This window comes from Zingiber officinale, chromosome 4B (assembly GCF_018446385.1).
Source record: "Zingiber officinale cultivar Zhangliang chromosome 4B, Zo_v1.1, whole genome shotgun sequence".
NCBI lineage: Eukaryota > Viridiplantae > Streptophyta > Magnoliopsida > Zingiberales > Zingiberaceae > Zingiber > Zingiber officinale.
Genome location: NC_055993.1, coordinates 139,267,933 through 139,288,092, shown reverse-complemented (window position 1 = coordinate 139,288,092; position 20,160 = coordinate 139,267,933). Strand labels below are relative to the sequence as shown.

Sequence of the window (20,160 nt, the reverse complement as noted above, 5' to 3'; positions counted from 1 at the left end):
AGTGACCGAGGCGGCGAATATGTGTCACCGTTCGCTGAGTTGTGTGCTGAACATGGGATCAGACACGAAACAACGGCTCCTTATACTCCTCAGCAAAATGGAGTTGCTGAGCGAAAGAACCGAACTCTTAAGGAGATGATGAATGCTCTTCTCTTAAGCTCTGGATTGCCAGAGTCCATGTGGGGGGAAGCCCTTTTAAATAAGGTGCCCCGAAAGAAAATAGATAAGAGCCCTTATGAGTTGTGGAATGGAAGACAACCGTCCTACAAATATTTACGAATGTGGGGGTGTCTTGCCAAAGTGTTAGTACCTGATCCGAAACAGATTAAGATAGGACCAAAGACTATTGATTGCATATTTATTGGATATGCACAAAACAGCGCTGCGTATAGATTTTGTGTGTATGAATCACACATACCGGAGATACACAAGAACTCGATAATTGAATCGAGAAATGCCTCGTTCTTTGAGCATGTATTTCCTTTTAAGACCCGAGAGGATGCTAGCTCCTCAAAACGGGCATATGAAACACAAGACGAAGGAAAAATGAGGAACCAGTTGAGGTTGAGCTTAGACGGAGTAAACGAGCTCGAGTAGAAAAATCCTACGGATCGGATTTTATCACTTTCATCTTGGAAAGTGAACCCCGAAGTTACTCGAAGCTGTAGGCTCCCGATGGACCTCACTGGAAAGAGGCGATTGCATCTGAGATAGAATCTATCTTGCAAAATCACACTTGGGAACTTGTGGATCTTCCTCCGGGAAGTAAACCACTAGGGTGTAAGTGGATCTTCAAGAAGAAAATGAAATCAGATGGTACAATCGATAAATACAAGGCCAGATTGGTCATCAAAGGATACCGACAACGAGAAGGCCTTGATTACTTCGATACATACTCTCCGGTATCTAGAATAACTTCCATTAGAGTATTATTGGCTATCGCTGCTCTATGGACTCTCGAAATACATCAAATGGATGTCAAGACAGCCTTTCTAAACGGGGATTTAGAAGAGGAAATCTATATGGACCAACCTGAGGGGTTTTCTGTGTCAGGACAGGAAAACAAGGTATGTAGATTGGTGAAGTCATTATATGGCTTGAAACAAGCACCAAAGCAGTGGCATGAAAAATTTGATAATGCCATGAAGGAATGTGGATTCAAGATCAATGAATGTGATAAATGTGTCTACATGAGAGCCACAGAGAATGACTATGTCATCTTGTGCCTCTATGTAGATGACATACTTATCATTGGGAGTAATGATAAGATAATCAAATCCACTAAAGACATGTTGAACTCAAGATTTGACATGAAAGACATGGGCCTAGCTGATGTGATTCTAGGAATCAAAATTCTTAGAACGACAGAAGGACTTGTTCTTAATCAGTCCCATTACGTGGACAAGATTCTTGAGAAATTCACCAAGGGTGATACTGCGTTGACACGAACGCCAATAGATACGAGTCAACATCTATCGAAAAATCGAGGTGAAAGTATCTCGCAGATAGAATACTCTCGAGTGATTGGAAGTCTGATGTACTTGATGAGTTGTACACGCAGTAAGCAGACTGAGCAGATACACGAGTAATCCCAATATTGAGCACTGGAAAGGGATAACAAGAGTACTGAGGTACTTAAGGTACACTCGTGAATATGGACTGCATTATACAAGATATCCTGCTGTGATCGAAGGATACAGCGATGCAAGTTGGATATCTGATATACAAGACTCTAAGTCTACGAGTGGATATGTCTTCACTCTAGCTGGTGCAGCCATTTCCTGGAAATCTTCTAAGCAAACCGTAATAACCAGATCCACGATGGAATCTGAGTTTGTAGCTCTTGACAAATGTGGTGAAGAGGCTGAATGGCTACGACAATTCTTAGAAGATATTCCACGATGGCCAAAACCTGTGCCGGCGATTTGCATACATTGCGATAATCAATCAACAATTGGTCGGGCACAGAGCCATCTGTATAATGGTAAGTCTAGACATATACGTCGTAGACATAATACCATTAGACAACTACTCTCAACTGGAGTTATCAATGTTGACTATGTGAAGTCAAAAGATAACTTAGCGGATCCGCTAACCAAAGGGTTAAATCGAGAGTTAGTTGCAAGCTCATCACAGGGAATGGGCTTGATGCCATTGTCAGCGATCAGTACAGAGGACACCCAACCTATGCTGACTGGAGATCCCAAGAACTAGGTTCAAAGGGACAACTAATCTGCACTGACTAGACACATTGTGGGGGGTAGCCCATTGAAACAGTGACTAGAGCAGGATAAGCTAATGAGCTTTTAATGATAAAAAAGAGTAGATGGTAACTCTTGAGAGATCACCTATGTGAGAAAGAAGTGGGGCCGCTTTGAAGAGAATTAGAGGCACAATTCTTAGAGCTTCTCACAGAACCAGGCGTGTTCATGGCCAAGAACGAACACACTCATGAGACCTGAACTATATCAGGGAGAGTCTTGGGTAAGATCTGTTCATGCTTACACCTACGGCCAAATAGTTCAAAGACGTCACGTCTACTAATCAGCCAGTGAGCAAACAGAGTTTACAAGGGAAGGTTCAAAGGGTAACACCTACCTATCCTATACTCGACTCAACTGTCGAAAACTATCACAAATCCTTGTTTTCATTCATGTGGGGGATTGTTGGAAAAAATTGAATGAAAACGCGACGTGTGGGTTGTAGTCCCACAACGATTACAAGCAAGGCTTTCCGACTGATTCGGAACGAAGGGGGTTGGAAATCTAGGGCCCGGACGACATCAACCCGAGGGGTAGTTTTGTGAACCCCCTTATTTGTTATATTAGTCAAACAACTTGTTGGCCAGCATACAAGATATGAAAAATTGCCAGCTTGCTTACACGCCACGTGGCACATTTACTTGTGCCACATGGCAAACAAGGCCACATGGTAAACAAGCTTGCAAGCCAAGTGGCTTGCATGCAAGCCACAACGTGGCTTGCTTGCAACCACCAGCAAGCCACGTTGTGGCTTGCTGGCCAATGAAAGCCAACAGCAAGCCACGTTGTGGCTTGCTGTGCTTGTAAGCCAAGCTTGCACAAGGTCTATATAAGACCTTGAGCACAGAAACGAAGTAGAGCACAAGAAACAGCTTCAGTGAGTTTCGTGTGGAAAACTAAGCTTTGTGTGCACGTGCTTCCCTTCCACTTTGAATCCCCATGTTTCTTTCCCTTCTGTTGTGCACTTCTTTTGCTCAACAGAAATAGTGATAGTTTTCGGAGCTAGTTCAGATCGTCACGACAACCAGTGCTCGGTTGTACTCGTGATCCTGCCGTTTTATCCTGGGAAACAGACGTCCACTTAATCCTCTGAGCACCACGGAGGGGCCGAATCTGTTTTAAGGAGACAGCGCTCTGCTGGACTCGGCATCCACTCTGAGTTCGTGTTGCAGCTCTCGACATCCTGTCAGCAACTCTTAGCACAACGTGGCGCTGCTCGACAACTCCCGGTGTCCACGACTCATCTACTCGGCACGTGGCTCGGCTCGCTAGAGTCGACAGTTTGAGATTATCTGCTCAAACCTACTTGATTGTAAGTTCTTGTGACTTTGGTACGCACTCAGAAGAGTGGAAAAATCACACTAATTGTAACGGGTTTTGCCCAACAGGGCCCATGTGGCGCTCTCGTGACCAATGGCATGGTACAGGTCAAGATCGAGGTGGTTAAAATCAGGGTAAGAGGTTTAGCCGTTGAATCCGAGTGGAGCTCGACTTAGTGACCGCTCGGATATATATAGGCCGTTCGGAGAAAGCCGACCAGACGTTCGCTCGGCTCGGTGAGAGCCGACCGGGACACCCACCCAATACGACGCATGGCCTGGAACAAAGGGAAAGAGGAAATCAAATAGAACACTCCATCATGAAATGAAGCAAAGGAAAATACTTCATCAATGATTGCAGAGAAGTCAAATTTTTTTTTTTCTTCTCTCAAGTAATTAATGCCATTAATCAAGAGGAAGACATAGGGTCATCAAAAAAAAATATAAAAGAAAGAAAAATTTCATATTTTAGGATCATGATCATTCTGTACTATTTTCTTTTCCTATTTCTATTCTTAGCTTTAGCGTCGGATGTCGCTTTAATGTCGGAGGTTCAACGTCAGAGACTTTTTCCCTGATTTGATTTTATTTTCCAAATAGCGAGGAAGCGTCACTTAACCTTGGGAATGACGGCTTTTATTAATTTTTATATTTAAGTTTTTTCTTAATGTTTTTTTAAGAATTTGATAAATATTTATAATTTTATTGAAATAATTCAAATTAAAAAAATATTATAAGTGATAATAAGATATCATGTGATGAGGATATGGATGAAAATTGAATATCAGATACGAATAGAAATGATGACAGAGATCATACGAATATGAAATCTATTTAAATCTAACTCATTATCATCCTCATTTATTGCTTAGCTTAATGGTTCCTGGCCAATTGCTAGCTCAACCGGCTCAAGTAACCTACTCAACTTCCCAACTAATCCTTTGTGCCTATACACCCAATCAATTTGTTTGACTTGATTGATTCAATTCTCTCGTAATATGTGTTTGGTTGTCCAATTAATAGCACGACTCATCTCATCCAATCAAGTTGATAAGCTTTTACAAATCTCGACCTACATGATATTGCATTTTATTTATTCAAAATTTTAAAAATCAATAATATATTTTTAAAAGCTAAAAAAAACATATATTATTCTTGAGATACAGTGAAGAATAGCCACCATCTGGTCCTAGACATTTTAAATTTCTTATATATTTAAACTCACTTTTTAATAAGAAAAATATTATAAAAATGATTCAATTGCTTTCTGAATAAAACCCTTTTTTTATTTATATACTTCGTAACGGGTCGGCTGCTACAAACCTACGCGTCATGCATACCGCATGGTGACGTCGACCACGATGGCAGCGATCGTAATGAATGGTGGCCGTCCACCTGTCGCTGTCACCGCTCTCTCTCTCTCTCTTCTCTCGATTTGGTCGCGTCGTCTGCTTCCTTGTATCGTTTACTCGTCACTCACCAGCCCACTCCTCTACCCTACTAAAAAACCGACATCCACCGTTTACCAACCGTGTTTACCCGGGAAAGAAGGGAACAAAGATTCCACAGATAACTGAATTTAGTTTTGTTTTAAATAAAGATAATTAAGGTAAATTAAAATTGAGGACTTGATTTTTTTTTCGAATAAAATTACTATAAGTATTGTTTCCATATGCCACCCAAAGCCATACGTCGGTCGTTGCTTGAGTCGTAACCAGTTACCAACCGCTTTCCCGTAACGGACGCTCCTTTTTTCATCCATGACCGTTACGTAACGTAACGTCGTCGCCCCGGAACCCGCACGTGTCAAGCGCAGCTTAATTAATAAAACGTCCTGCGGAACAGCACACTCCTCTTCCTCTGTAAAGCGACCCCGACACCCGTGCTCCTCTGTTCGCGCCTGCTTTTAGCGCTTCCACGCCTCGCCTTCTTCGAATTTATAAAGAAGCCCCTCCCGGCGGGTTGTTTTTTGCATTTATCCCCTTGATCGGCTTATTAATTCCCCTTTTGCCGCCTGAATACTGCCGCGACCGGAGCAATGGCCGCTCTAGGGCTTCGACTCGCGCTGCCCGTCGCCCTCTTCCTCCTCCTCCTCGGAGGCTTCGCCTCCGGGGCTTCCTCGTGCTCCTCCGCGTCCTTGGGCTCCAACCGCGTCTACGCGACCTGCAGCGACCTCCCGTACCTCTCCGCCTCGCTCCACTGGTCCTACGACGCCGCCTCGGGAAACCTCTCCGTCGCGTTCGTCGCGCCGCCGGCGCAGCCGGATGGGTGGGTGGCCTGGGCGATCAACCCGACCGGGCAGGGCATGGACGGGTCCCAGGCGCTCATAGCGTTCCAGCAGCCCGACGGGTCCATGCGGGCGAGGACGTACAGCATCAAGGGGACCGACGTCGAGCAGGGGCCGATCGCGTTTGACACGTCAGATCTGGCGGCGGAGCAGTCCGGCGGGGTGATGCGGATCTTCGCGACGCTGAAGCTGACGTCGGGGACGACGACGGTGAACCAGGTATGGCAAGTGGGGCCGTCAGTGTCGAGTGGGGCTCCGCAACCCCACGAGCTCCAGCCGGCGAACTTGCATTCCACGGGCAAGGTGGATCTCATCAGGGGAGCGACGTCCCAGTCCAGCGCCGGCAGTTCCACTACCAAGAGCAAGAATGTGAGTACCTAATTTGACCTGCAATTTACCTAAAATTATCATCTCTTGGCAGATAGAGTATGATTGACTAGGGGTCAACCTTGAGTTAGAATATTCAATCGATCGATTTGTTTCCTAATTATTAATATTTTTTTTCCAAGATTTTATGGTGGTCTGGATTTGGAAGTATCTATAGAATTCAAGGTCCTCCACAGTTTTCTTATTGAGAAATTATTAATATTCGTCGTCTCTGTGCCTTTGATATAGATATTTGTGTTCCTGAGGTCTTCAGATCAGCTTAGCCAAAATGCAACCTTGTCCTTTTTCGTCATAGAAAACTTTAATTTCTACTGAGGTCTTCAGACTATTTTGTTGTTTGTTGCATTGTGCATGCTTATTGTGTTTCAAAACTTTTAGAATGTTGGGAATTTCGTCAATTTAATTGACTTTGTCGAAAGGCTGACCGCAATACAAATAAAGGAAAAAGTATGTACAATAGAAACATATATAGAATATGCATTGACTAGGATACTTCAATGTTGTTATAGGAGCTTTGGATGTGTATCTGAATTCTTGGCACTTTGCATGTTATTTAGGTGCACGGCGTGCTGAACGCTGTGAGTTGGGGGATTTTGCTTCCGGTGGGCGCAATCTTTGCTAGATATCTGAAAACATTCAAGTCAGCAGACCCTGCGTGGTTTTATCTCCACATAACATGTCAGACTATCGGCTATGGAGTTGGAGTTGGTGGTTGGGCTACTGGCCTCAATCTCGGCAGCAAATCTAAGGGAATTCAATACACCACTCACCGAAACATCGGAATAAGCCTCTTTTCGCTGGCAACCTTACAGGTAAGACTAGCATTGCAACCTTTGATACATTTGAATCAAAGTTTGATATGCTTGATTGGATTAAAAGATCTTCGATACCGCCTGCATTGTTTCGGTTTAGCTAAAATCCTTGAGCCGAATTCTTCTTCCAAAGTATGTTATCTTACTATGCGACAATTGGCGTATGTGTTTTTAGGTTTTCGCTCTGTTCCTGAGACCAAACCAGGATCATAAATACAGATTCTATTGGAATATCTACCATCACTTGATCGGATACGCTGTCATCTCCTTGGGCATCGCCAACGTCTTTGAAGGCTTCAAGGTCTTGAGCATCGATCACAAATGGACAGTGGCTTACATCATTGCAATCTGCATTCTAGCCGCTATCGCCTTGTTTTTGGAGATTGTCACTTGGATCATTGCTCTCAGGAGGAAATCTGACGACTCAAAACCCTACAATGGCGTGAAACATCCACTATCTACATGATGGATCTTACTACCACTCTGCCAGTATGTACCATTCGATCTTTCTCATAGTATGCGCACGCGCCTTTTGCTTAATCTACAATGGTGGTACAAAGTTTTAGTCTTTCTATATCACTTTGTATATTCTATTGAAATAAGTCCAACTCTTCTGCAATCCCTCTACATCAGCCTTTATGCTTAAGTTTGTGTGGTTTTGGAGGTTGAGCTTTCTAATGTTTTTTGTGAAGACTCAGAAAAGGCTTGTTGTATAATATCATACAATATGTTTCCACCCCTTTCTTTTTGTGTGGTCTTGGTTTCCTTGTCATGATTAGATTGGATTGGATTAGATTAGCTTAGAATCCTTTGTAATGGTGCCTTTCCTGATATGTCACAATGATTGGTTGGTCTATTGGTGTTGAGTTTTAATAAATTACAAGTTGATTCTGCCTACTCTTCACCAACTAATTGATTATCAATGAGTTTTTAATTTTTTGGATAAATGGAAGGTTGAACTCCAAGTGGTGAAATTTTGGTGATATGGAGAAGAATCGAGTTCATAATTTGCAAGGTGAGAAGCAAAAGGTAGGACAGTAGAGAGAAGACAAGTGTCTAACACGGGTATGTCATATTGTTGCTACAAGTTAAGACAATTGATAGGGTCAAGTCGCGGTCTGCTTGTTCAGACCACAAAGACTGATGGCTACTTTGAGCCCACATGTCGACACCACAAGGGGCCTAGCAAAGTGGAGGAAAGAAGGGAGAGGAGACCTAGTCTTCCATAGCCAACGTGGTCACACCATAGCAGTTTGCTTGCCAATAGAAGATAGCAAAAGAAAAAGCAAAAAAAGTGGACGAGAAGAGGGACAACGAAATGATAAAAGTATCCTCACCTTCCTCATGATTTTGACCTAGGTCGATCTCATTGACTGCTGACATTATGGATCTCGTCAACTATATGCCCATAAATAATTAATTCACAGTGAGCTTCTGGCTCGTCCTATTGCTGGGGACGTCGTCGATGAGCCCTGAGCACTTGCATCCTCCCTTTTTACGACTCGGCCAAACCCTCTCAGAGCCCCATCGCCCACTAGCACCTGACCTTCTCAGCTGCGTTCATCGAGAGCAAACTTTGCATTTCATTTCTCACCCATCTTGCTCCACCCACTTTTCAGTGGACAAAACAAGAGCAAATTTTGCACTTCATTTCTCACCCATCTTGCTCCACCCACTTTTGAGCGGACAAAACATTAACAACATTCAACAACAACCAAAAAAAAAATATCTCATTGTTCCCCCAAGTGTATTGCAGTGCATTTAAAGAAACAATAAGAAAATCAAATTTCAAATGAGACAAACATCTTAAAAATCGACTTCTGAGCGTATGCATAAATTATCTTTTAAATTTAAGACGAACTAAAGAAAAAATAACACCTAAATTTATTTTTTTTTAAAAAAAAAACATAACCTTGATGTAAAGAGATCCTAAGGGACATGAGCACATTCCACATGCCACAATAGAAGGTGAGGCTCTGAGCGACTATTCTGAGCAGTATATATATATATACACACACATACTTAACGTGCAGATAATTTATTGAAATATTTGAGAAAATTACTTCTACTATTCAATGAATAGGGCATATTAAATGTAAGTGTTGAGAGAGCGAGTTTTATCACTAACCATTCCCAAAGAAATTTCACCACATGATGCTTTCCTGCACATCACATAAGCTCGCCATGTAAGAAATACACTAGAGATTGTGCTTCCACAAAACCAACAGAAGAAAAAAAAGTCCAGGAATAAATCTTAAATTCTATTATAGAAAATACAACGGATTAAAAAGTACAAAAAAAAAAAATACCAGTCGAGCAATTCTCGCCGGAGAAGCAACAAACGCAATAAGTGGATGAATGATGGCTTCCTTTTTGCCCGCATGTTTGAGCGTCTTCTTCTCTACAGATAGAACTAAAGCACATCTACAAATTGGCCAACCATGTTATACACCTTGTTTGAGGAAGTCCTATTTTTCACCTCAAAAAGAGAAAAAAAAAATCCCTTTTAGATTTACTCAATGAGCCTTGAAAATGCACTTTTGTCTAGATCGAACCAATGTAAGCAAGCAAATCATCAACTCTCTCGTTGTATGTGTGAAATAATCCACCAAAGATACCACGACCATGGAACCCGGGGTTCTTCTTGAGATTGTATAATGAACTAAGATGTGAAACCACACTGCACTTTTCAGCCCAACAAGTCTCTGAACAAGTTGGGGTTATTTCCAGTGGGTGTCACACCGACCTGCCTGGCGGTTGCATCCTTGTGCAATGCATCTTGTAGATTTGGACCCTTTTTAACTGCTATCATGGGTTTCTCCGTGTATGAACTCTTATCGGTAGAATAGGTGCCTTCAGAAGCCAAACTGAGAGAAGTCCTGGATACACTTGGTGGCGTATCCATGTGCAGTGCCATCAGATCCTGTGCTTTGTCACCACCAGTTTTGACGGTATTATAGAGCGGGCCCAGTGCTGAAGCTGGTTCTATAAGTCCTTCCAACTCTTTGAAGGGATCAATAGTTGGTGCACTTGTAGGGACTGGTTCCCCGAAATCAAGGAGATCAGGAGGAGGGGCAGTTTTATCCTTGGAAGTTCCAGGACTGACAGATCTGACCACGCTGGATTTCTCAGCGTTTGTAGAATTTCCTTTGGGTGCCTTCTGGGCCATTGTTGCCTTCTTCTCAGTTTTACTGGCTGAAGCACCAAAAAGTGATGCTGCTAACCTTTGTTTTTCTACCGAAACTTCAGGCTGTTGTCTCCTTGAATCATATGTGGTATCTCGTGAATGAGACCTGATGCCATCCTGATGTGCCACGACTCCATTTGTTGTCTTCTCCACTGAGGTAGTGATAGACGAAGAAGATGAATATGTAGGTTTACCCCACTTCTTCTGAACACCATCAAGTCGAAGCTTAATTCCAGCATCTGCAGAAGAGGCTTCAGGGCCAACAATTAGCTTAGAAGCTTGATTGTTTTCTCTGTAATAAGTAGTATCAGGCACTAGAACAAGATCTGTAGTTGAAGTTGAAATGAATGGTTGAGGAATAACAGGTATAGAAGATGGTTTCGGAAGCTCATATGCTTCAAATCTAAGTGAATGACTGGAAGCTTCTTGCTGGTATGGACTACTAAAGTTGCTTACACCAGACATGCCTAGTCGTTCACTCTCGGGAAGGTATGGATTTGCTCCCTTCTCAATGGATTGTTGAACAAAATTGATCAGGAACGAAAGATCCTTATCAATCTGAAAGAAAACACCTCGTCAGCTTATTGGAGCAGCAAGGAATTAAAAATATTCACTTTCTAACTTAAAATATTTGCCTTTAACTTGAGATCGTTGCAATTGAGTCAGAGCAATTTTCTGAGACCGCATAAAGTTTTTCAGGGAATTTTACAGCTATATTTAGTTTGAAAAAATTTCCAACATTATCAAAAAAAAAAAACCTTTGCTATCAAGCCATATTTGCATGAATGTTATCCTTCCATTGAACACTATATAAAGGCAATATCATTGGTAATAATCAAATTAATTAAAACTATATTTTATTACATTAGTAAACTAATAATTTCTTTGATCTCGCTGTCCTATTTACAATAGATTTACCTCTTCTATGTCAGAGAAATTAGTAATTTTTAAACATTCTATACCATCTCACCTTGTTCTAGAGTTACAAAGAAATAAAAGTCAAAAACAGGTTTTGTCATCACCTCATCTTTGACTTAAGAGATTTTGATAGGATGGCAGTCAATGATAATTAAACTTTCAAGAAAAAATTTCAATTGTACAAACTCTTTTACCTGTTACATTCTATAGTTGGATTAGCCTGCATCTTTGGCTATTCTATCTATCAGTCAGTAAAATTTAAGTTCATTCATACATGCAGGAGGATTATTGTTTAGCATCCCCCTCATGATGAAGTTAGATGGAACTTGAATCATAAACCCAATGAATTGCTAGATAATGTAAATTCTAATCCATGCACTTTACACAAGCAAGTCATGATAACCAGTTGTTCATGATATGTGCACTCATACTCTGATAATATAGCTAATAGGTAGATACTATTGAACCTTAAAGCCTTAAACTACAAGAGAAAAAAAAAATCAATTTACAGATTTAGGAATATTAAACATCCATAACCCAACTATAGAGACCAATAGCAAAGATAAGATAACTTATGCATGCAATGAATTATGGCAATGCAATTATGAAACTGCATAATGATTACCTCAACATCTTCACAGCTTGCGTCAAGTGGCATGACATTTCCAGCTGCTTGACTATCTAAACACAACAATGCTTGTAGCTCATAAGCACGTTGCTGTAAGTCTGTCGAATGTGATGCAGATAGTTCATCAAGGAAGGACTGACACTGCAAAGGCAATAGAAACAATGACTGCAGTATTAGCAAAAGTATATAATTTAAGCAAGCAAAACCCAATTTTACAATAGAATGAAAAGATCAGCTCAATTATACTCTCTTGGCATACAATGCAAATACAAGTATTACCTCAGGCAACATTTCCACTTTTCTTCCTGCAGCAATCTCAAATGCACAAATCTTCATGATTGCTGATATTGCATAAGCCTATCACAAATTTGAAAGACAAAGTCCTTTGCTAAATAGATGCATTATAATAACAAAATAAGCAGATGAATAGATAAACTACTAGTGGACCATACAACCAAAACAACGTGTCTATTTTACTGCATTTCCTAAGAGTAAGCAATCACAGGATTTAGCTTTAGTGGACAAGGTCCATTTGTCTCATATATTCAGGTAATTGTTTCAGAAACTTTAAGGCAACATCTCCTTCACTTGGTCCAAAAGTTTGGGTTGGACGGTTTGATTTGAGGTCTCTGCTGACGTGAAGGCTTTGGTCCCATTTAGTAGAGCAAGAGAATAACACAACAAGCAGGGTGCCGTTGGATCCTCATATGATACAGTGGTTCGTATTAATTATTCTGTTATAGTTTCTTTCTTAAATGATACACATGAATTCTGAACTGTTCAAATTCACAGACAAAACAAATGAACTTATTATTTTAAAATTTTGTTTTAATTTTAAAATTCATGGCAGGTATGAAAATGAGTGATACCACCCACTCTGATACACATTTGTTTATTAATTATCATCTCCCCGTCACATGGAGTTGAGCCCCATATCAATCCTTAGTTCCAACTAACCTTCATTAAGTGCATTTCCACCACCCTACTTTATTCACCTCCTGCTTATTCTGTTACATTTATTTGATTTTAGCATGCAAATATAATCTTACTGGCTTCTTGGCAGAAACATTAGAAATAAAGTAGAATTTCATAAAAATTTCTCTACAACATAGTTCTTAGGAAAAATTTCCAAATGAACATAAAATAAATCAAATAAGGAGAGAGTTCACTACGGAAAAGAAGTGTGATGAGCATATCAAATAACAAAAATATATTAAAAAAATAAACCATTAACTACAAGCCAAGTCTTTTGCCTTTGAGATGTATAGCAATTTTGCATTTAAAGTAAGGAGAAAGGGTTCCTTTTACTATTGAACTAAGGAAAGCAACTTCTTCTGTATACCATAATGATTCAAATTCTTAAGTGCAAATCATTAAGCCAAAAGAAATGTTACGCATGAATGCTACATCCATGCAAGGTGCTAATAATCCAAAAAAGGAAACAGACATCAATATTATAGATATGTTAAAAACATTTTAGCATAAGTCTAGATTATTCATTGTACACCAGAACTTTTCTTTATGTCTAGTAGGCTGAGGAATTGTAAATAAAAATAAAAAATAAAAATGTTAACATATCATAATAAGGGAAGTAAAGTTCTCTGTCACAAGCAAAAACATGATTAAGAGATTAACCTTGACTGTATCGTTGCATAAATGCGCCTCAGTAACATCGCATAACTTTCCAATTATATAAGCAGCAGTGTATTTCCCATCTGCAGTTCCATATTCTCCAAGAACCCAGCATATGACCTGAGCTTAAATACCATTCTTTAAGAGCATTATAAAGGCTCATAAAATAGGTAACCAAATGAAAAAGTAAAATAAAACAAGAAAAACAGTAGACCTGCAAAAACAAAGAAGGAAGCTTTGGTTCCCCAAGAATGCGCAAGTAAGAATCAACCTGGATATAAGAAATAGAAGTTACAGTTATCCAATAGGAACAAAAAGATGAAAATAAACAATAAAGAGAGATGACTGATGACTCCATGCAGAACGTCTAGTTTTCTGTCATTCAAAAATCTGACCAGACTAACTTGTACAATAAAAAAGGACAACTTTGGTAAATAGAAGTATGAGAAACTTTTTATAGTGAAGTCTGCAGAAATTAGTTGTTTGTTCCAGCTACAAATATTTTAGCAGCAAGGTCATATAAAACAGACAGATTTATTGTGTCTATTTGGAGGTGTGAAGCCTGACTGAGGTACAATGCAATTTGATGAGCTACATGGAGGTTTGGGAGTCAAGCTCACCAGTAAGCTCATCAAGGGGCAAGGGGCCACACCATAGCTGTCAAATTCGAACAATCTATGGATCAAGCTTGCAAAGAGTGCAAGGGGCAGCACCCCAGCGAAGATTTTAGGAGTAAATGCAGAAAACTCTGAATTTGGCCAACCTAAACTAGTGTCGTGACAATTGATGACCTACCGCATGCTCTACCAGGCTTCAACCAATCCTGTTGGATGATCAATTTACCAAAAGAGGTGCCATCCAATGGTGCTAGTCTAATATTCAAGTGCTTATTAATCCATCCTGGTGTTCCTAACGCATCTTCTAAAAGTTGTGAATCAGTCTTATATGGCATATCATCAATAATTACATAATCCACTTATTATGAGTTTTGGCATGTGTGTGAGCCATATATCATAGGAAAAAACCATCTCATGAATATTGTAATGTAGAGATGTGATGTAATGCATATTTGACAATAACATAAAAAAATATTCACATAAGGTCATGGTCTCATAGATGTAAGGAAGCTTGTGAACCATACAAAATCTCTCTTCCTCAATCTTGTTTCCTTCAATGTTTTTTTATCTTCACTTGTGTTTCTTATTTTCACACTTTCAAGGAGATTGCCGTGTTCCAACAACTAGTAACAGAACTATCGCATCTCTAGGAATTGGTATCAAAGTGATACCACAATTCTAACAAAATTCAAAAAGTGAGACATTAATTCCAGTTAATCTACCCATGATAAGTAAAAAATCTAGCATCCACAAACTTACTGCAGAGGATCTAAGTTGACTGTCAGCACCTTCATCATCCTCTCCAAATCCTTCAGCAATAAGTCGCATTAAATTATGTGCAACTCTAGAATTAACAAGATCGCCTGCATGCTCAAAGACCTTATTCATTGTCTGGGAAGTAAAAGATAAGTCATTGTTAAGAGACAATTCTAGGATATGTTTTAGACAAAGGTACAAAACGTAATAAAATTAAACAACATGGAGTATTACTTGGATAAACCATTGGTTGCTTGGTGCAAATTGTTCAGCAAGCTCAACACAACGTGATGCAATATCTGCCTTGTAGTGATTATCATCGATGCTTATCAAATAATCAATCATACGTTCAACTATTACTTCGACATTTGAGGACTTTGTCATTTTATAGAGTAATTCAAAGGTCTTGCGCTTTAAGGTATCATCAGGATCCTGTAGAAATGAATCCATGCAAACTGACTCAGTATATCACAATTCTTATTTAGTATTTGGCAATTGCTAGGTAGTTAAATAATTATCACTGCTACATAATTGTGTGTCCGAAACATATATACATGAATGTTATTTTTTCCAAGGAAAGTAAGCTTGATTGTAAACAGAACAGAATAATCATTAGTATCAATCCACCAGAAGAAGATGATTAATTATCCCGCAGATCTACATTGACAAACCAGGGTTCAGTAGGCTTGAACTGTCTGTGATTACTGAAATCCATGTATGCTATTTTTACCAAAAACAACATAGTTATGCATTCTGTGACTTGCTATCAATGAGAGTATGAAGCAAGATCATGTAAAATTTTGTTGTCGAAATTATACAGATATAAGCAAAGCAATAAAGGATGTTACAATGCAAACAATAACCTGTGTTATAATTTATGTATCAAACTGTAGCCAATAGATAAGCAACTAGCCTATTATCTCCTTTCAGATTGTGTTGCAAAACTATAGTTAGTGATGTCTCAACTATCAACTACCTATTTGCCAATAGTGGTCCATCTCTTTAACCTGTATCTTATGCATTATATTACCTTTCTTCTGTTTATTTCTGCTTGCTAATACCGTGCATTCTATTTTCTGTAACCACCCTACCCTCTAGGTTTCCCCAGTCAATTGGGCTTATTTTTGTCAAGCTTAATTTACAGTTGCATGTATATTATTGAACTCAAGTAGATCATAGTAATTGGATGTTTTTTAATCAAAATCCAATATATAGCTCATTATTCTATATTAGTAGTTCATGTTTGGCTTTTAATAATACTGTTCTCCTGTGCGTATCTAAGCTATTTTTCATGTTTTCCAATTTTGATGCTTGTCAGTATGGGACATGGCCAAACAGTTAGCTGTGGATCTCATCCAAGACTACAAGAGCATATCATTTCATAGCTTGGAAACATACATCACATTCAATCACTTATTGGAACGTATAAGAAAAGCAAATTTTGAATGGGGAATTATCATTGCTAACAACAATAATATATATATATATATATATAAGCATTAGCAAGAAAATACTTCCAAGTAGCATGGACAAGAAATTACTTCCAACATAACGCAGCATGTGCAAAGCATGCAACATCAAGCAACCTGATGGGGACTGTTTGATTACTACTAATAGAATGGTAAATTGCAAGAAAATGTCCAAGATGATGTACATAGTTCATTCTTATGACTTGTCAACCTTTTCACTAACTAATAAGTAGCATATACTCTTGCTACAATTGTAAACAAATACCAAGTCAGGTGATTCAGAGTTAGAAACTAATATAGAGATCAACACATACAATTTCTCTTGAGAAAATATCTCATGAGAGAAAAATATCAGTATTTCCATTAAGAATGTTTTTGAGAGAGTATCCATCACCTCTAAGCAATCAATAACAGCAAGTTGGTGTTCTTCAGCAATATCTGGATTTATTTTAATAAGTCTTCCAAGTGCGTCAATGCCCATGTATTTGAGGTTATGACTATCACTCTGACGAACAAAATAACCACATAAGATATAGCAAAATATCATCAACCAAAAATGAAAACTGGGCATGCCTTCAAAAACTTGGAAGTGGCTTCTATAGCAGCATCCATCAATTTAACATTTGGATAGATGGATGAGACACAACATATACATTCGTATAGCACAGCATTTCCAATGTTGCTTGATGTTTCACATTTCCTGAATAAGTCACTAAGTACGTTATAAACTTGGCCACTTGCTTGCTTATCACCACTACCGAGTAATGCAAGAATCTTTAGTAGTTTTATCTGCAAGATAAAATATAATGCTACCAAAATTAAGCAGGGAAAAAAATAACTTGAGTTAGAGATAAGGTATTCTATGTAGCAGGGTACCTGAATAAATGGAGCAGGCATTTGATGATAATCATATGTCTTTGGAAGTTTTCTCTCAGCTACCTGCTTAAGAATGCTGGCAAAGCTGGCGACGAGATCCTTGTATGAATTTACATCTTCAGTGATGAGATCAAAAAGAGGGCAAAGTGTTGCGCCCATCACTCCAGGATCACTATCACACAACCTCTGAGACAAAGATCAAAGGCAAATGGGTTAACTCCTCAGAAAGGCTTGTAAGATATGATAAGAACACTTAAATAATGGATTAAAAAACTGTATTTTAGATTGATTAACAAAATAGTATACCTATTAAAAGAATTTCTTTAAATACTATAGTATCATATCACAAAACAAACCAAAAAGAAAGTCACAATGCTTAAGTTGTCAACTGATAAAACACAACAACATTCAACTATAGCTTTAACACTGATTAGTTCCTCTTCTCCTCAACTGATGTTGCATTTGATTCATATTCAACTTGTCTTAACAAGGATTTATCCAACTGGCATAATCAAGGAAAGATAAATTTATTTTCTTTGTGCTTCCAAATTTATCTAGATGCTTAAGCAAATATTCCTGAAACAACCTAGACCAACTAGAATGCTTTGCTTATTCTGGATTTTGTTTTGTTTTCCTGAAGCAAGTGAGAGACACAATAACACATATTCCCAATAAGTTGGATAAGCAAACTCAAGATGTTTCGAAAGGGATATACTGACTGAACTAAAGCAAAAAGGCTGACACTTAGAAAATAGAAGGTTAAGAATTTATAAAGGATCCCTTAATACTTTTCCATAAAACCAAACATCAGCAATCATTGTGAAAATATTTCAGTTGTTTACATCCAATCCATGCCATTGGGGTGTTATGGTTCATCTGGCTTGAATATTCTGAACGCAAGGTCTATTCTTTCGTTATGCTATGTTTGCTTTATTTAGTGTGATAGTGTCACCTACATTATCTGAAGCATCACTTGTTCAAGTACCTAATAAAAGGTAAAAGGTCCAGATATGTTACGAACTTCCGATGCTGATGCGATCATGACTAATTGCCAAGGTAGCATTTAATGAATAAAGATAATAGTGTCACATAAATGTAATCATCAAGGCAAAGGGAGCATATTTCTATGCAACCAGAGAAAAACTACAATACCATTCTTTTGCGAGCAGGAATTGAATGTAGGTGGCTTCAGTAGCAAATTACAATGTCATACAATACATGCAAGCAGGCAGGATATGGGGAAAGCAGATACCTTTCTGAAGTTGGAAATGAGGTGGGACACGGAGGCGGGTGAACGTTGGTAGAAGCGATGGAGTGTCATCACGGCCTTCTTGCGCACGGTTTCCTTTGGATGTGCAAGGAGGTCAACCACCTGAGGAAGAACAGCAGGGATAGTCTCCTCGTTGATGAGCTTGCAGGCGGCAGTGAGGGCAGCGCAGACAACCAGATAGTTATCCGAACGGAGGTCCTTCTGGATAGTATTGATGATTAGTATGATCAGATCATGATCGTCGTTGAGGAATAGGGTGACGGCGAGGTAGCCGGTACGCTTGAGAGGGAGGGAATCGTCGTGGGTCATCTTGACAGCGTGGATGTAGCCAAAGGAGGCGTCATGGCCAAGCATCTCGGCGTAGACGAGGCGAATAATATAATCCTTCATCCTGCGTCGCGGCACGTCGGGCTCGGCGATCCTGCGTCGAAGGGACTCGATCTCCCGCAGGATGATGCGGTCCTCTTCCGCCTTGGAGCGCGCCTCTCCGATCGACTTCACCAGGTCCAGAAACTCCTTGGACTGGCCCGCCCACGCGCCGCCCTGGGAGCCCATCGCCAGCTCCCTCCCGATCGTCTTCAGCTGCTCCATCTGCGCTTATCTCTGCCGCTTTAATCTCTCCCAATTCCACCGGATTCACCAAGCCAAAACCCTAGGACGTACTCCTCCGTGACGGATCGAAATGCTCTGCCGACGCAAACTGATCCTAATTCCAAGCCGTTCACGAAAATTCAGCGCATCGAAGGCGTGAATGCTGATGAACTCGGATCGAATCGGGAGGAGTGCGCAATCGAAACGGAGATCGAGCTTGAATCTGAGATCTGGAAGACGAACACAGAAAATAAAAGAAACGAGATTTTGGTTTTCCCTTTTTCTATTTTCTGTTTCCTTTCCTTTTTGTTTGTTTATAGCTCTGATTTTACAACAAAAAAAAACTTGGGAAAATAGTCATTTTTCAAAAACAAGCCTTTTAGTTTTAGAATTGACAACACAACTCTAGAGTTTTAAAAATCGTATTTGTACACCCTTAGGTCTTGGAAAACAACATAATTGACCATGAAAGGTGAAATCGAAATCATGAGAAGCTTCCTAACCCAGCAATAATAATGCATGTAAAGAGGAATTGAGATAATGACATTCCATACTTACTAGAAATCAATCCTAGACCTAATGATAATAATATTCTTGTATAAACTAACTGAGTGCAACACATGTAGAAACTAAGAAAACAACATAGTAATTCTAAATGAGAGGTTTTCTAGTTAAAATGAATTTATTCTATGCAATCATAAGACATCTTCAATTATTAGAGTTCATTTTCATTATCTCTAATATGTATATCAATGCCATATAAAAATATAAATAATTATTACTCTTTCCTATAAAAAAAAAACCTCTCTTATAACCCTTTTTAGATTACACATAAATTTCACCACTCATCTTAAAATAAAAACCTCAACCCTTACCTCCATAATTATTCGAGTTATTTTATTTATTTATTTTTTCATTTTACAATAACTTCTTACAAAATTTAAATTAGAGATGCTTTATTTGCATTGCAAAAGATAATTTCAGTGAGTTCAACCGTGACTTTCACATAGTAGTAACTTTTTTTAATCAATTTTTTTAGGTTGATAAAAAGACTATACATAGTTATTATAATAGTTTTAAAATAATTTAATACGAATGGTACTTTTTTATTTTTGCCCTTCTAAAAAGTGTATGAAGGGAGAAGAAAAAT

The 20,160-nt window shown here is 39.2% G+C and overlaps 2 protein-coding genes across 2 annotated transcripts; one reads left to right on the top strand and one right to left on the bottom strand.

Moving 5' to 3' along the window:
• Window positions 1–5,446: 5,446 nt before the first annotated feature.
• Window positions 5,447–7,802, top strand: LOC121977091 (cytochrome b561 and DOMON domain-containing protein At4g12980-like). Its single transcript, XM_042529606.1, has 3 exons — window positions 5,447–6,236; window positions 6,812–7,066; window positions 7,242–7,802. Exons 1-3 carry the CDS (start codon window positions 5,619–5,621, stop codon window positions 7,530–7,532), a joined length of 1,164 nt encoding a protein of 387 aa, XP_042385540.1. The 5' UTR covers window positions 5,447–5,618; the 3' UTR covers window positions 7,533–7,802.
• Window positions 7,803–9,240: 1,438 nt separating this feature from the next.
• On the bottom strand, window positions 9,241–19,316 carry LOC121977090 (AP-4 complex subunit epsilon-like). Its single transcript, XM_042529605.1, has 11 exons — window positions 18,402–19,316; window positions 17,150–17,335; window positions 16,847–17,062; window positions 16,668–16,778; window positions 15,039–15,236; window positions 14,808–14,939; window positions 13,646–13,702; window positions 13,435–13,551; window positions 12,079–12,156; window positions 11,797–11,940; window positions 9,241–10,811 (listed from the first exon to the last, which is right to left on the bottom strand). The coding sequence occupies exons 1-11, from the start codon at window positions 19,008–19,010 to the stop codon at window positions 9,756–9,758; spliced, it is 2,904 nt and encodes a 967-aa protein (XP_042385539.1). The 5' UTR covers window positions 19,011–19,316; the 3' UTR covers window positions 9,241–9,755.
• Between the last annotated feature and the right edge of the window lie 844 nt (window positions 19,317–20,160).

Excerpts from the sequence above, each read along its gene's own strand:
- LOC121977091 (XM_042529606.1), top strand. The coding sequence starts at position 5,619 with ATGGCCGCTCTAGGGCTTCGACTCGCGCTGCCCGTCGCCCTCTTCCTC. Across the intron at positions 6,237-6,811 it reads CCACTACCAAGAGCAAGAAT|GTGCACGGCGTGCTGAACGC; the intron begins GTGAGTACCTAA and ends CATGTTATTTAG. Across the intron at positions 7,067-7,241 it reads TTTCGCTGGCAACCTTACAG|GTTTTCGCTCTGTTCCTGAG; the intron begins GTAAGACTAGCA and ends ATGTGTTTTTAG.
- LOC121977090 (XM_042529605.1), bottom strand. The coding sequence starts at position 19,010 with ATGGAGCAGCTGAAGACGATCGGGAGGGAGCTGGCGATGGGCTCCCAG. Across the intron at positions 13,552-13,645 it reads TTCCTTCTTTGTTTTTGCAG|GTCATATGCTGGGTTCTTGG; the intron begins GTCTACTGTTTT and ends ATTTAAGCTCAG. Across the intron at positions 12,157-13,434 it reads TATGCAACGATACAGTCAAG|GCTTATGCAATATCAGCAAT; the intron begins GTTAATCTCTTA and ends AATTTGTGATAG.